General features: G+C 42.6%; 1 protein-coding gene across 2 annotated transcripts in view; it reads left to right on the top strand.

The window, feature by feature from the left end:
- Positions 1 to 17,078, top strand: part of slc38a9 (solute carrier family 38 member 9) — a 46,668-nt gene that overhangs the window by 17,374 nt on the left and 12,216 nt on the right. For both annotated transcript variants that reach the window (XM_072252526.1, XM_072252525.1), the window contains exons 7-10: positions 8,070 to 8,240; positions 8,599 to 8,658; positions 9,594 to 9,791; positions 13,262 to 13,369. In XM_072252526.1, the coding sequence (XP_072108627.1) occupies positions 8,070 to 8,240; positions 8,599 to 8,658; positions 9,594 to 9,791; positions 13,262 to 13,369 (537 nt within the window). The remainder of the gene's footprint in view (positions 1 to 8,069; positions 8,241 to 8,598; positions 8,659 to 9,593; positions 9,792 to 13,261; positions 13,370 to 17,078) is intronic.

Here is a 17,078-nt window from a genome sequence, read left to right as displayed (position 1 = left end):
TATCTCTAAGGCCTCACTGTCTTATAGGGTCATAGTCATGTAGCATAGAAGTAGGTCCTCCAGCCCACAGCATCTGTCCCAACCCATTACTGCCAATTCTATTTTCCAGCATTTGGTCATCCACCTGTATGCCTTGGGAATTCCAATTATTGTCCCAAGAAACTCGTATCTTAAGAGTCTCTGCATTCCTCCCCTGCTTACAGTTCATTGTAGATTCTAATCACATTCAAAGTGAAAAAGCTCTTCCTTGAAATCCTCTAAACTTTGTACCACTAGCCCTAAAAATCTGTGATCTCTGGTTTTTGACACTCCTGCAAAGGAGGTAAGTTTCTCACTACTAACCTTTATCTTTGCCCCTCACAATTGTACATCGATCAGTCAGCCCTCAACCCCTTCTGATCTAAAGAAAACAAATTCAACATCATCTCTTGTATCTGTGGTGTTGCATTCTTGGCATCATTTTACAGTACCACCTTCAGGACAATTACATCCTTGCTGTCGACCTTGAGCCAAGCTGCTCCTGGTAGTCCAGCTGTGGCTGAACAATATTTTACACCAGAACATACCTGTTGTTGCAGAAGGTACAGAAAGTTGATTTATATGCCTTAATCAGCTTGTGTGCCTCTACTACTGCCTTCAGCGTGTCTTGGACATGTACAGCAGAATCCTTGCATTTCTCAGTACTTCCAGGGTTCAACCATTTATTATAAATGTCTTGGCCTTCCAAGTCATACTAAAAAGCATTTCCTTTTAGTTATCAGGATTAAATTCCATTGTTCTCATGATACTAAATAATGAATGCAATTTTCTAGTGCAAGACCCTCCAAACTATCAAAAACATCACTATTTTCAGTCATCTTATCATACCTACCACACTGACATCCAAATAGTTATTGCACATGTGGCGGGAAAAAAACCGTAAGGGTTCTGGCACAGACCTCTGCAGTAAATCACTGATCACAGGTTTCCTATCACAAGAACAACCCTCCTTCGTCGCTTTTTGCCTTCTGTTACTAAGCCTGTTTTGGATCCAGTTTGCCAACTTGCCCTAGATTCTTACGGCCATTTCACATTTGTAGGTCTTGTTTTTAGGTAAAACAAAGAAATTCAAGTTTATTCTTGTTTAATAGTTATGTTTTTTTTTGTTTTGCAGTCACTAAACAACATTATGAATTGCAGAGTAATACAGCATGGGAACAGGCCCTTTGGCCTAACTGGCTGACCAGTATACTTCCTGTTAGTCCCCATTGCCCGCTGCTGGGCTTCATATTTAAAAACATCCTGTGAAGGCTATTGTTTACAATCGACCACTTTTTTTCCCATCTGGTTTGGGGCTTGTCCCTCCAACCATGCCTTCATTGCTTCCCAACCAACTGGTAAATTCTGTTTATCCCCTCCTGTACTCCCTTCAGCTCACTACGTCAACTAATTTGTTTGCTGAGTTGTTTGCATGGTAACTAAAATTTGAATGCTGTCATGTGGAAGTGTGTGTGTGTCTGGCTTTGCCTCCCGCCTCCCTCCTCCCTCCTTGATCATTTGTCAATTTTTTTCTGGATTTGGTTGGTGATGAGAAACATCCTCCTGTTTTCTTTTATACTCTCCATCAACAGTCACGTGTGTTTTCACTTTCTTAGTTTTTACTGGGGCTGCCAGACCAATTACCAATTAAGTAATGATGACCAATTTCTGTCATAATCATTTAAGCCACTAGAGGTCTCTGAGCTGGGTCTTTATGTGCTGCTGTTGTGACTCCCGTCTCCCCTTCCCCCACCAATACTCTGCAACCCCATCTCCTTCAGATCCCATCGTCAGCTCCTGGGTCCTCAGAGGCTCCATCTTCCTCTCACCCCAACCCTCCCCTCTCCATTGACACCCCCAGCCTCCCCCCTCCCCCCCTCTGATCCCAGCTCTCAAGATTCCAGCCTTGAACTCCAGGCCGGGTCTTTATGTGCTGCTGTTGTGACTCCCGTCTCCCCTTCCCCCACCACCACTCCGCAGCCCCGTCTTCCTTAGATCCCACCGTCAACTCCTGGGCCCTCGGAGGCTCCATCTTCCTCTCACCCCAACCCTCCCCTCTCCATTGACACCCCCAGCCTCCCCCCTCCCCCCTCTGATCCCAGCTCTCAAGATTCCAACCTTGAACTCCAGGCCGGGTCTTTATGTGCTGCTGTTGTGACTCCCGTCTCCCCTTCCCCCACCACCACTCCGCAGCCCCGTCTTCCTTAGATCCCACCGTCAACTCCTGGGCCCTCGGAGACTCCATCTTCCTCTCACCCCAACCCTCCCCTCTCCATTGACACCCCCAGCTTCCCCCCTCCCCCCTCTGATCCCAGCTCTCATCCGTGCCGGGTCTTTACCATCCCCTCCGACCTTCAACTGTCGGAGGCAGAACGCTCGGTCCTCAGTAAGGGCCTCACCTTTGTCCCCCTTTGCCCACACCTCAGCGAGTTCCGTGTTCGCCACGATGCGGAACTTTTCTTCTGCCGTCTCCGTCTCCGAGCCTACTTCTTCGGCAAGGACTCTTCCACCCCCACCGATGACCTCTTCTCCCGTCATCAACCCTCTTCTTCTTCATGGACACCCCACTCTGGTCTTCTGCCTGCTCTGGATCTCTTTATCGCTAATTGCCGACGGGACATCAACCGTCTCGACTTCACCGCACCTTGTCCCCATTCCAACCTCACTCCTTCTGAACGCTCTGCTCTCCACTCCCTCCGCACTAATCCTAACCTTATTATTAAACCCGCCGATAAGGGGGGTGCTGTTGTAGTCTGACGTACTGACCTCTACCTTGCCGAGGCACAGCGACAACTCGCGGATACCTCCTCTTATTTACTCCTCCATCGTGACCCCACTAAGGAGCACCAGGCCATTGTCTCCCACACCATTACCGACTTTATCCCGTTCAGGGGATCTCCCATCCACTGCTACCAACCTTATAGTTCCCACACCCCGCACTTCCCGTTTCTACCTCCTACCCAAGATCCACAAACCTGCCTGTCCTGGCCGACCTATTGTCTCAGCTTGCTCCTGCCCCACCGAACTCATTTCTGCATACCTTGACACTGTTTTATCCCCACTTGTTCAATCCCTTCCGACCTATGTTCGTGACACTTCTCACGCTCTTAAACTTTTCGATGATTTTAAGTTCCCTGGCCCTCACCGCTTTATTTTCACCATGGATGTCCAGTCCTTACATACTTCCATCCCCCATCAGGAAGGTCTCAAAGCTCTATGCTTCTTTTTGGATTCCAGACCTAATCAGTTCCCCTCTATCACCACTCTGCTCCGTCTAGCGGAATTAGTCCTTACTCTTAATAATTTCTCCTTTGGCTCCTCCCACTTCCTCCAAACTAAAGGTGTAGCTATGGGCACCCGTATGGGTCCTAGCTATGCCTGCCTTTTTGTTGGGTTTGTGGAACAATCTATGTTCCGTGCCTATTCTGGTATCTGTCCCCCACTTTTCCTTCGCTACATCGACGACTGCATTGGTGCTGCTTCCTGCACGCATGCAGAACTCGTTGACTTTATTAACTTTGCCTCCAACTTTCACCCTGCCCTCAAGTTTACCTGGTCCATTTCCGACACCTCCCTCCCCTTTCTAGATCTTTCTGTCTCTGTCTCTGGAGACAGCTTATCCACTGATGTCTACTATAAGCCTACTGACTCTCACAGCTATCTGGACTATTCCTCTTCTCACCCTGTTTCTTGCAAAAACGCCATCCCCTTCTCGCAATTCCTCCGTCTCCGCCGCATCTGCTCTCAGGATGAGGCTTTTCACTCTAGGACGAGGGAGATGTCTTCATTTTTTAAAGAAAGGGGCTTCCCTTCCTCCACTATCAACTCTGCTCTTAAACGCATCTCCCCCATTTCACGTACATCTGCTCTCACTCCATCCTCCCGCCATCCCACTAGGAATAGGGTTCCCCTGGTCCTCACCTACCACCCCACCAGCCTCCGGGTCCAACATATTGTTCTCCGTAACTTCCGCCACCTCCAACGGGATCCCACCACTAAGCACATCTTTCCCTCCCCCCCTCTCTCTGCATTCCGCAGGGATCACTCCCTACACAACTCCCTTGTCCATTCGTCCCCCCCATCCCTCCCCACTGATCTCCCTCCTGGCACTTATCCGTGTAAGCGGAACAAGTGCTACACATGCCCTTACACTTCCTCCCTTACCACCATTCAGGGCCCCAAACAGTCCTTCCAGGTGAGGCAACACTTCACCTGTGAGTCGACTGGGGTGATATACTGCGTCCAGTGCTCCCGATGTGGCCTTTTATATATTGGCGAGACCCGACGCAGACTGGGAGACTGCTTTGCTGAACATCTACGCTCTGTCCGCCAGAGAAAGCGGGATCTCCCAGTGGCCACACATTTTAATTCCACATCCTATTCCCATTCTGACATGTCTATCCACGGCCTCCTCTACTGTAAAGATGAAGCCACACTCAGGTTGGAGGAACAACACCTTATATTCCATCTGGTTAGCCTCCAACCTGATGGCACGAACATCGACTTCTCTAACTTCCGCTAATGCCCCACCTCCCCCTCGTACCCCATCTGTTACTCATTTTTATGCACACATTCTTTCTCTCACTCTCCTTCTTCTCCCTCTGTCCCTCTGAATATACCTCTTGCCCATCCTCTGGGTCCCCTCCCCCCTCCTTGTCTTTCTTCCCGGACCTCCTGTCCCATGATCCTCTCGTATCCCCTTTTGCCTATCACCTGTCCAGCTCTTGGCTCTATCCCTCCCCCTCCTGTCTTCTCCTATCATTTTGGATCTCCCCCTTCCCCTCCAACTTTCAAATCCCTTACTCACTCTTCCTTCAGTTAGTCCTGACGAAGGGTCTCGGCCTGAAACGTCGACTGCACCTCTTCCTAGAGATGCTGCCTGGCCTGCTGCGTTCACCAGCAACTTTGATGTGTGTTGCTTGAATTTCCAGCATCTGCAGAATTCCTGTTGTTTGTCTCTGACTCAATACCATTTTGCAGTTCCTTGGAGTTCCCAAGGTGTCGCTGTTTTTGGGGACTAGTCAGTGTGGGTTGCCTTTCAACATGATTGACATCACTGTTAACACCGCCCACTGGGTTGGCCAGACCACCCTTGGAAAGTCTGCCTGATGCAATGGAGATTTGCTTCGTTTTACTTTGCAGCTCTGAACACAGCTGTTGACCACAGTCAAACTTTGCTGTTAATTCAGAGATCTGTGTTTTTTTTTGCTGATTTATTACCTTTTTCATATTACTGTTTGAGCATGTTATGTGTTTTGTTTTGCTAAATCAGTGCGTTGGGGTTTCAAAGTATCAATTTGGATTTGTAACTAAATATGCTCATGACGAGCCCCATTCAGGTTGACGGCGTCCAAGCTCTCATTTTAGTTCCCTACTGCATCTTTTTGATCTTCCCACATATCACTTATAAGCCAGTCCTCACTGGACTTGGCATCAATAGCACATTTCTTCTGTTATTTCTTTACAAATAGTATCAAGTTTATATGCATCACTTAAGTGCTTAAGATTTCAGTTAACTTTTCAGGAAACCTGCCGGTCTGATTCAAAGCTTTGGCCATTGTACTAGTTTCAATCTTAAGGAGTACTCTTCACTTTTAGACATCAAAAATCTTACAAAACTCTCAAACCTCATTGTGACTATAATAGTGGGTTGCAATCAAACGAACATCAGCCTGATATCTTAAAACTTTTGGCCTTTTGTCCCACAAAACACACACCCCGTTGTGACTATAATATCAGACTTTAGGTTTTCGATAATTCATACTGGTTCAAAGAGTAGTGATTAACGGGTCCCTTTCGGAATGGCAGTCTGTGACCAGTGGGGTACCGCAGGGTTCAGTGCTGGGACCGCAGCTGTTTACAATATATATTAATGATTTAGATGAGGGAATTAAAAGTATCATTAGCAAATTTGCTGATGACACAAAGCTGGGTGGTAGTGTGAAATGTGAGGAGGATGTTATGAGAATGCAGGGTGACTTGGACAGGCTGGGTGAGTGGGCAGATGCATGGCAGATGCTGTTTAATGTGGATAAATGTGAGGTTATCCACTTTGGTGATAAGAATGGGAAGGCAGATTATTATCTAAATGGAGTCAAGTTAGGAAAAGCAGAAGCACAACGAGATCTAGGTGATCTTGTACATCAGTCACTGAAAGCAAGCAGGCAAGTACAGCAGGCAGTGAAGAAAGCTAACGGCATGCTGGCCTTCATAGCAAGGGGAATTGAGTATAAGAGTAAAGAGGTCCTTCTGCAGCTGTACAGGGCCCTGGTGGGACCACACCTGGAGTACTGTGTGCAGTTCTGGTCTCCAAATTTGAGGAAGGACATTCTTGCTATAGAGGGGGTGCAGTGTAGGTTCACAAGGTTAATTCCTGGGATGACAGGACTGTTATATGTCGAAAGATTGGAGCGACTGGGCTTGTATACTCTGGAATTTAGAAAGCTGAGAGGGGATCTTATTGAAACATATAAGATTATTAAGGGATTGGACACGCTGCAGGCAGGAAGCATGTTCCCGCTGATGGGTGAGTCCAGAACCAGAGGCCACAGTTTAAGAATTAGGGGTAGGCCATTTAGAACGGAGTTGAGGAAAAACTTTCACCCAGAGAGTGGTGAATATATGGAATGCTTTGCCCCGGAAGGCTGTGGAGGCCAAGTCTCTGGATGCTTTCAAAAAAGAGATGAATAGAGCTCTTAAAGATAGCGGAATCAAAGGTTATGGAGATAGGGCAGGAACTGGATACTGATTGTGGATGATCAACCATGATCACAGTGAATGGCGGTGCTGGCTTGAAGGACCGAATGGCCTGCTCCTGCACCTATTGTCTATTGTTCCACACAGGTTGTATAACCCTGACTCCGCTCACTCTTAAACTCCCTTTAAACAATGTGCTGAAGATAATTATACTTGGGCAATTAAGGAACAGAGGAATGTCTTGCCTCCCAGGTGCAAGCTTAGTCTGGTTCCTTTCTTCAAGTAGTCACCCCATATTGGGCACCAAATTTCTGATTCTGAGGTTCTTACAGGAGTCAGGAATGACGAGTGTTACTTGTAAGATCACAGTTTATTTTAGAGTACAAACAAACATGAGCACTAGGCAAATTAAATAAATAGAGTAAAGATGCTGCTTCCAAAAAACCTGTCACTTTTATAGATGAGATGAGGGAAATTCCTTGGATAAGATTAAACAAGTTAGTAGGCTACATAATTATAACAATTACATCACATGGATAATGTGTTAATACTTAGCCAATGAAAAATGAGAAAGGTAATAAATATTAGTTTAGCTGCTATCCCACTTTCAGCCAGTGAGTGTGAAAAATTCATGAGTTTATTAAAAAGTACATAGCTTGTATATTTTTTTAAAAATTATGATTTAAAACTGTGGTTTTCAACACCACATTCAGCCCATGACCCTCCATGTAGCTACCCAAGTGCCCCTTAAATGTTGCAATTGTGCCCATTTTAACCACTTCCTTTGGTAGCTTATTCGAGGAACTCACTACTTACTAAGTAAAGAAGATACTGTTCGGTCTCTTTTAAATCTTTCCCTTCCTGTGTTGTTTCTGTGCCCTCTAATTTGGACTCCCCAATCCCGGGGAATGACTCTGACCATCCTCCATATCCATACCACACATGATTTTATAAACTTTAAAAGGCTAGCCCCTCATTCTACTGTATTCCAGGAAATTAAGGTCCAGTACAGCCAACCTCTTCCTGTAACCTATGCCCTCTAGTCCAGTCATCATCCTTGTAATTTCCTTCCTAGTGGAATAAAATATATTTTGTCCATGGATAGCCAAGCAACCTATAGCATATTTGTTGCAGCTAGCTGAGACCAAGTAGAAATTCAGTCTTTACCTTGTGTGGTTTATGCAGTCCAGTGCTGATCCTAGCAGTGTCGTTATCCAGGAGGCCAATGGGGATGGGGTGGGAGGACATGGGTGCTTGCTATTGAACTGAAATTTATTAGCTGTTTTTTATAAGTCCTGTTTTATTGCATTAAGGATTGAGCCTTTCCTAAAATGATATTGTTTTCTTTCCCAAAGTTCCTATCGATACATCAAGCTGGGAATTTCCTGATGTCTGTAAATATTATTTTGGTTCATTTGGCCAGTGGTCCAGTCTTCTTTTCTCTCTAATTTCCCTGTTTGGAGCCATGATTGTTTACTGGGTCCTTATGTCCAATTTCCTGTACAACACAGGAATATTTATTTTCAGTAAGTAAAAATGAAACGTCTTATTTTCAAATAGGATTTTGATCAATGCAGTCTAGATCTATTAATTTCAAAATGTAAACTTTACAATGACTAATGCAGGAACAGATTCAGTTTTATTTAAATTAAAATCCAAATTTCAGTCCGACTTTTACAGAATACTTTGATCTCAATTGATTTTGTGATTTATAATAAAATACTATTTAATCAGTTCTTCTGTAGTTTGAGAATACAATTTGATCATGCTTAAGATTGTAAGCTATCCAAAAGCTGATGTGTGCTAGTCCAAGATGTATGTTAAATTGTATATAAAAATTGTGGTCTCATCTGCCATACTTCACGATTTATCTTTTTTTTTCAGATTATGTTCATAATGTGTCAGAAGTGAATCATGTTTTGAGTACAAATGGAACTCCTAAAGGTAGGATTTTTTTGTTGACAAGGTGTAATGTATAGAATTTGGATACAAATTTCCTGTTATAATACATTAATTAAGTCATGAGATAAATTGTAATCATGTCCTTAATTTAATGACATTTATTTTATTAATGCTTCACATAGCTGATTGTGCCTTGGTGCTTGTAGTTATGTAATATATAGTCTTGTCATTTTTGAAAAAGCTTAATTTTGAACATTTTTATTTCTTTTGATTACTTGCGAGATTTAAGCAAGACATCACCTAAAATTATTTTTCCTATATGCAGCATATTTTATGGTGAATTGGGAGAAAAATACTTAAAATTATACACTTATTTACTGGGCTCATGTTCAAAATATGGATTACAAAAATGCACTTGAGTACTTACAGCAGCAGAGGTGGGCAAAGACATTAGTTTCTAGGTGAATGCCAAATTATTTAAAATACAGGAAATACTTAATTTTTTATCCTTTTAATGTCTTGCATTTAAGCATTGGAATGGTGAATGGGAGTTTGAGCTTGTACTTAAGTAACCTACAGCTTTTAGGAAAAAGTTTAAAAGAACATATCACTGCTTTGCAAGAAGCTAATTAGTAATTTGAAATACAATAGTACAGTGTTCCTTATTATAAAGGATATGTAACTTCTACTTTTTCTTTCAGTTGCTAGAATAATTCAAACTAAATACTAATCATTTGTCCCCAGATGAGAGTTTGAGGACAAATGTGATCGAGTTTTTTTTTAATACACAATCCTAATAAAATAAATACAAAGTCTCAACTTGTTTGTAATGAGAAATCTAATTCTTAAACCTATAATGCATAATCAATGTAGTTTGCTAACTGAAGCACAATTTGCTTATCAGGATATTCTGGTATTTTTGATTGTGTAACAATTGTTTTACAGAACTCGTTCTATTATTTTGTTTTACATTTCAGTTGTTTGTCCAGACCCACCTGGAGGTCATGAAAAGAATTCCACTGACATGTCCTTCATCATAAGCAATAATACAGCCTTACATGAATTTCAGAAGTGGTGGAGCAAAACAAATACAGTCCCTTTCTACCTCATTTTCCTCTTATTTCCCCTTCTTTCTTTCAAATCTGCCTCATTTTTTGCAAGGTTCAATAATCTGGGTAAGTATTCAATTGCGCCTTTTGGATCTGGTTGAGTATCAAGAAAGTTGATTGCATTTTTTTTCATGAAAGAATTACTAAGTGAATCCAATTTGGAAATCTTTTTGTGACTACGGCGTTAATTTATTTGAACATAATCAAAGTTGTTGAAATAGGGGTTAGTCCTGCTGAATGTTGAGAATCTTTTCCATGGAGAAGGCAAGCCAATAAACAGCTGATTTTAGATTTTAATTTTGATTTGTTTTGACTTGCTTTGCAATTGTCTGAATTTTTTCTTCAGTTTGTGGAGGCTTTTAAAATATAGATTTTTTTTTAAAAAAGCTTAAAATAAGGTTGTGTTCCTGTGTTAAACCACTGTTGCATTCTATTTATTTATTTGATTTGCTTCTAATTTTGTGATGCCGATATCTGAGTTGGAAATTTGTTAACTTTGTGCACAGTTATATCGGATTCATCTGGGAGGTTGGGTCCCATGGAATTCACGGAGAGCTTGTCTGGTGGTTTCAAAATTGGCTCAGGTAGAATGCAGAGGGTGGTGGTTGAAGGTTTTTTTCTCAGAATGATCTACTGGTGTGTCACAGGAGTCAGTGTAACCTTGTTACTTGTTACTGACATAAATGATTGAGATGCAAATTCAGAAGGTTTGATCAGTAAGTTTGTGACTGACACAATTAAGAGATGTTATTGATAATGAAGAAGATTATTATAGATTATGGGGGATCTTGGTTAGTTAGGGAAGTTGTCTGAGGAGTGGCAAATGGATTTTAATATAAGTCAGTATGAGATGATGTATTTTGGAAAGTCAAACAAGACTTCAAGCAACACACACTAAATGCTGGAGGCAGCATTGAAGAACAGTCGAAGCTTCAGTCCTGCTGAAGGATTTTGGCCTGGAGAAAAAAAGCTGAGGAGTAAATTTGAAAGATGAGGGGAGGGGGGAGAGAAACACCAGGCGATAGACGAAATGGCGAGGGAGGGATGAAGCAAAGAGCTTGGAAGTTGATTGGTAAAAGAGTGAGAAGGCCTTGGAAGAAAGAAAAAAAGAAGGGGAGATAGAGTACCAGAGGGAGGCGATGGGTGGACAAGGAGATAACATGAAATGGGGATGGGAAATGGAGGGAAGGCATTACTGGAAATTTGGGAAATCGAAATCTCCCCCCCCAACCCCACTTCACCATTTCCCATCCCCTTTTCCAGCTTTACGTGTTATCTCCTTGCTCGCCTATCGCCTCCCTTTGGTGCTTCTAACCTCCCAGACTAATCTCAGATTTCCAGCATCTGCAGATTTTCTCTTGTTTGTCAAGTGTAGAACTTGTACTCTGAATGATAGGGCTGTCGTACTCGATCGGACCCAATGCAATAGCGATTGTACCACAAGTACACTGACACACGTAATTCTTTTCAAAACTTTATTCTCTACTCATAGCATGCTATGGGGAAAGTTACAGACTGATCTCCCAAAAGAGTCAGTCCAGACACTGCCCCCGAATTACACAATTCTCCACAATTTATAACATTGATCAGGTAGCAGGAGATCTTACGATTACAAGTTTAGACAATATTAGAATCGTTTCAATCGCATGCTAAAATACAATTAGATGTAAGATAATCATTGGTCGGTTAGTTATAATTATCTTAAGCCAAAGCTAGCCCATCAGTTCCTCATTCGGACCCTTCCCCTTTTCTCCCGAACATTCTAGCCGTTACCTCATCCCTCCCATATTTTTAGCTGTACCTTGAGCTGCTTCTGCAAGATCAGATAGTTCCTTATTTGAGCCTTTGCCTATCTTTAGAGAATAATGACTAGTATATCACCGGGGCTGGGTAAAGCTTCTTTCTGACTTGTCCAAACTTGTCCAAAGCAGTAAGCTAAGTCACTTACAAGGTGATTGATTATAAGTTAATCATTGTCCTCTGTTTTCCCCCTATTTATTTATCCCTTCATTCCATCAGGGCAATAGAGGGTAATGAAACAGAGGGACCTAGGAGGACAAATGCAGAGCTTGTGTTGAAGGCAGCATTGCAAGTAACTAATGGTAACCAGGGTGGTGAAAAAGGCATTTAGCACACTGGTGGCTTTCTGTTGGGAACTGAATATAGGAGTTGAGACTTGTATGTTGCAGTTTAAGCTGTTGGCAAGGCCACACTTGGAGTACTCTATACATTTTTGGTCACCCTTTTATAGGAAGTGTGTGGTTTGCTGGAAGGAGAATGGAAAAGATGTCAGGACTAGGAGGCCCGAGTTATAGATGTTGACTAAGCTCAGCCTTTAATTCTTTGGAATGTATGAGAATCATGAGCAACCTTATAGAGGCTATTAAAATTGAGAGACATGGAGGAGGTGGATGTTAACAGTCTTTTCCACAAGTTCAAAGTTGGGGAGGGCATAGATTTGGATGAGGAGGGAAAGATCCAAAAAGTACCTGTGAGGCAACCTTTTAACGCAGAGTGGTGAATATATTGAGAGTTCAAAGTACATGTATGTCACCATATACTATGCAGAGATTCATTTTCTTGTGGACATTCACAGTAAATACAAAGAAACACAACAGAATAAATGAAAATCTGCACACAAAAGCAGACAAACAACCAATGTACAAAAGATAAATTGTGCAAATACAAAAAGAAAAGAAATAAAATAATAAGTCATAAATATTGAGAACACGAGTCCCTGAATATGATCATTAGTTCAGCAGTACTACCCAAGTGATTACTCTTTTACTTGTTCTCAGTTTGGAAACCTGAGAAATAATATAATGAAATGTTCTGTATGATTACAAAGTATTCGTAGGGCTGGCTGGTGGCGCAATGACATCAGCGCGGGACCCGGGAACGGAGGTTCCTGAGTTCGAAACCAGTCGGGTCCGCTCCCGAGTACACTTTCCATCCTTGCCGGTTTGAGTGTCGAGATCGCAACTCAACCTCGTAAAATAAAGGGAAACGTACTGCCACAGTGTCTGTGTGAGGAGTGGCGTGGCACGCCACTCAGTGTGTGTCTGTCCCTGTCCCTGTCCCTATCCCATGCCTTGAAAAAGACATCATCACGGACACAGGAGCGCATGCATGTACACGCAGACGCACATACTTGCACACACGCAGGCACACGCCAAAAAAAATACAAAGTATTTGTAGTTTCTCTTCTTTATCACGTAGAAAGGATGTGGCATATCCAGGCTCTCTAATATTTCCCTCCTATCACCAAGTGTGAGCCCATAAACCAATATTACTTTTGCTTAATATCTCCAAATGGAATGGAATGTTTCTGTTGCCTACTGTTTTCATGCTTATTGCAGTATATATCTAAAAAATAGTTTTTGGTAATCTGAATTCCAAAGATTAAGAATCACACTGGCAACATTGGAATGAACTCTAGTGGATTGTGCAATTACTCATTGAAACCTCTGACTGTATCTTGGAAATTGAAGTACTTTTAAATGCCTAGTTATAGCAATCTTGTTTTGTATTTGCAGGTACAATTTCAGTTGCATATTTAATTATTTTGGTAACAGTGAAGGCAGTACAACAAGGATTTCACTTAGAATTCCATTGGTTTGAATCTACAAACAATTTTGTAGCAGGTAATGTTCTTCAGTAATCGGGTATTTCAAGTTTTGTTACAAGTTGCTTATAGAAGAGCATGTTCAGTTATGTTCAAAGTAGAAGAAAATGTATTTTTTCAGAAAATACTATATGCTTTCCTCCCAATGATAAGAGAATCATTTAAAAATTTTTTTAATATATATATCCATATGTTTCTGGCCCTGATGCAGGGTCATGACCTGAAACATCAGTGATTTCTCCTACCCCTCACTGAGTTTGTCCAGCAGATTTTTCTTTTGCTCCAAATTCCAGCATCAGTGTACCTAGGTAGGATGAATGCATACAATCTTTCCAAGGTTGGGGAATCGAGAAGAGAAGGCATAGGTTTAAGGTAGAGGGGAGAGATCTAACAGGAGAGGCAAGGTCATCCATATATGCAGTGAGCTGCCTGAGGAAGTGGAAGTGGCTATATTAATAATACTTTTAAAAGGCATTTGAACAGGTACAGTATATGGTTAGGAAAATAGGGATATGGCCAAATGTGGGTAAGTGGGACCAGCTGGGATGGTTGATGTAGACCAGTTAAGGACAAAGGCCTGTTTCTGTGCTTTATTACTCTGACTCAAAAAATATTCTTCAGTGTTTTGCCCTATTGACTTAATTGTCACATTGTATGGTGAGGCATGTCAGTGTAGTGCCAATGTTCAGGGTTCATTTCCCACTGTTATCTGTAAGAAGTTGCTACATTCTCTCCATGTGCATGTGGGTTTCCTCCAGGTGTTCCAATTTCCTTCCACATCCCAAAGACTTGCGAGTCAGTAAGGACTTTTAAGCTGTGGGGATGTTATGTTGGTGTCAGAAACATGGCGACATTTGCGGGCTGCCCCCCAGGGCGCACTATTTGACTTGCATAATTGGTCTTGTGGGAAGCTATAATGTGTGACTTACTAAATCACATCTCCTCAAATGGGGAGTTATAAATATTACCCAATAAGTCACATAATGGTTTACTGTGTAGGTAAAACCATTTACGTAACATGCTGCAAGGCAGGGATGGCAATGTGTCGTCCTGCATTTGAAAGGGCAAATGACCTAACCTTCCTACACCAGGAGATGGTCAGCAAAGTTTAGATGTCTCAGTGGTGACTAGGTGACCCAGACCCGCCTGTTCTGCCTTGTCCCTGGAATACATAATGATGGATGCCACCTTTTTCAGGCATGCTACTGAAGATGTCTTGGATACTACGGTTGCTAGTGCCCATGATGGAACTGACTGAGTTCACAACTCTCTGTGGTTTACTTCGATCCATTGCAATAGGCTCCCCCACCCCCCCATGCCAGGTAATCAACTAGTGGAGTGGTGTTGCAGCAACAACCTGACACTCAACGTCAGTAATACAAAAGAGCTGATTGTGGACTTCAAGAAGGTTAAGACGAAGGAACATATACCAATCCTCATAGAGGGATCAAAAGGAGAGAGTGAGCAGTTTCAAGTTCTTGGATGTTAGGATCTCTGAGGACCTAACCTGGTCCCAACATAATCAATGTAGTTATAAAGAAGGCGACTATACTTCATTAGGAGTTTGAAGAGATTTGGTATGTCAACAGATACACTCAAAAACTTCTATAGATGTACCGTGGAGAGTATTCTGACAGGCTGCAACACTGTCTGGTATGGGCGGGACTGCACAAGAACGAAAGAAGCTACAGAGGGTTTTAAATTTAGTCGTCTCCATCTTGGGTACGAGACTACGAAGTACCCAGGACATCTTCAAGGAGCGGTGTCTCAGAAAGGCAGTGTCCATTATTAAGGACCCCCAGCTGCACTTTTGACTGGCATGCCCTTTTCTCACTGTGACCATCAGGTAGGAGATAGAGAAACCTGAAGGCTCACACTCAGTGATTCAGGAACAGCTTCTTCCCCTCTGCCACTTGATTCCTAAATGGATATTGAACCCATGGACATTAATGTATATTTCTATTTTTTGCACTATTTTTAATCTATTAAAATAATACTAATATGTATACTGTAATTGATTTATTTTGTTTTTTTCTATATTATGTATTGCATTGAACTGCTGCTAAGTTAACAAATTTTATGACACATGCCGGTGATAATAAAATTGATTCTGATGGTGCAGTCAGTTAAAATCCTCTCCACAGTATATCTGTAGAAATTTGAGAGTGTATTTGGTGACATACCAATTCTCCTCAAACACCTAATGAAATGTTATGCCTTTTTTGTGACTGCATCAATATGTTGGGTCCAGGATAGATCCTCAGATATTGACACCCAGGAACTTGAAATTACCTGGGGTTATGGGGGGAAAAGGCAGGTAGGTGGAGATGAGTCCATGGCCAGATCAACCATGATCTTATTGAATGGCTGAGCAGGCTCGACGGGCCAGATGGCCTACTCCTGCTCCTAATTCTTATGTACTCACCCTTTGTACTCCTAATCCCTCGATCGGGACTGCTGTGTGTTCCCCCGTTTTGCCCTCGCTGAAGTCCACAAACAATTCTTTAGTTTTCCTGATGTTCAGTGCAAGGTTGTTGCTGAGAGACACTACTCAACTAACTGATGAATCTCACTCCGGTATGTCCTCTCGTCACCATCTGAAATGCTGCCAACAATAGTTGCAACATCAGTAAATTTAGATGCCATTTGAGCTGTGCCTAGGCACACTATCATGGGTGGAGAGAGAATAAAACAGTGGGCTATGCTCGCACCCCTGAGCTGCGCCAATGTTGATTGTCAGTGAAGTGGTGGTGTTATTTCCAATCAGCGTAGATTGTGGTCTTCCCATTAGGAAGTTGACCGTTTGTGGTGACAGGCAAATTGCAGTGGATCCAGGTTTTTGCTGAGACAGGAGTTAATTCTAGCCATAACCAATCTCTATAAGCACTTCATCACTGTAGTTGTGACTGCTTCTGGACAATAGTCATTAAGGCAGCTTACCCTACACTCTTGGGTACTGGTGTAATTGTTGCCCTTTTGAAGCAGGTGGGAACTTCTGACTGCAGCAATGAGAGGCTGAAAATGTCTTTGAACACTTCCGCCAGTTGGTTGGCACAGGTTTTCAGGGCCCTACTAGGTACTCCATCGGGTCCTGTCTTGCGAGGGTTTACCTTCTTGAAAGACAGCCTTATGTTGGCCTCCAAGACAGAGATCAAAGGGTCACCGTGTGCTGTTGGGATCCTCATAGCTGTAGATTTATCCTCCTTTTCAAATCGTGCATAAGAGGCAATGAGCTCATCTGGGAGTGAAGCATCAACTGCCATTCATGATGTTGGGTTTTGCTTTGTAAGAAGTAATGATCTGCAAACCGTGCCAGGGTTGATGTACATCTGATTCTGCCTCTAACCTTGTTCGAAATTGTACCTTTGTTCTTGAGTTAGCACTCCACACGTTGTACCTGGTTTTCTTGTACATACCTGGATTGCCCAATTTAAACATTACAGAGCTAGCCCTCAGCAGACTATGAACCTCTTGGTTCATCCACTGCTTTTGATTTGGTTACGTACAGTATGTTCTCGTAGGCACATACTCACTTGAGATCTTGGGATTTGGGCAAAACATTTGGTACTGAGATGAGGGTGTGCAAGTGGATTAGTCTACCACAGAATGTTGTGGAGGCCAAGTTAATTTATTTATTTAGAGATAGAATAGGCCCTTCAAGCTACACTGCCCAGCAACCCCTGACAACCCTGGTTTAACACTACCCTATTCACGGGGCAATTCACAAT

The sequence above is a fragment of the Mobula birostris genome, chromosome 3, assembly GCF_030028105.1.
Source record: "Mobula birostris isolate sMobBir1 chromosome 3, sMobBir1.hap1, whole genome shotgun sequence".
Lineage (NCBI taxonomy): Eukaryota > Metazoa > Chordata > Chondrichthyes > Myliobatiformes > Myliobatidae > Mobula > Mobula birostris.
Note: the sequence above shows the minus strand (reverse complement) of the source record. Positions and strands in the feature narration are given on the sequence as shown.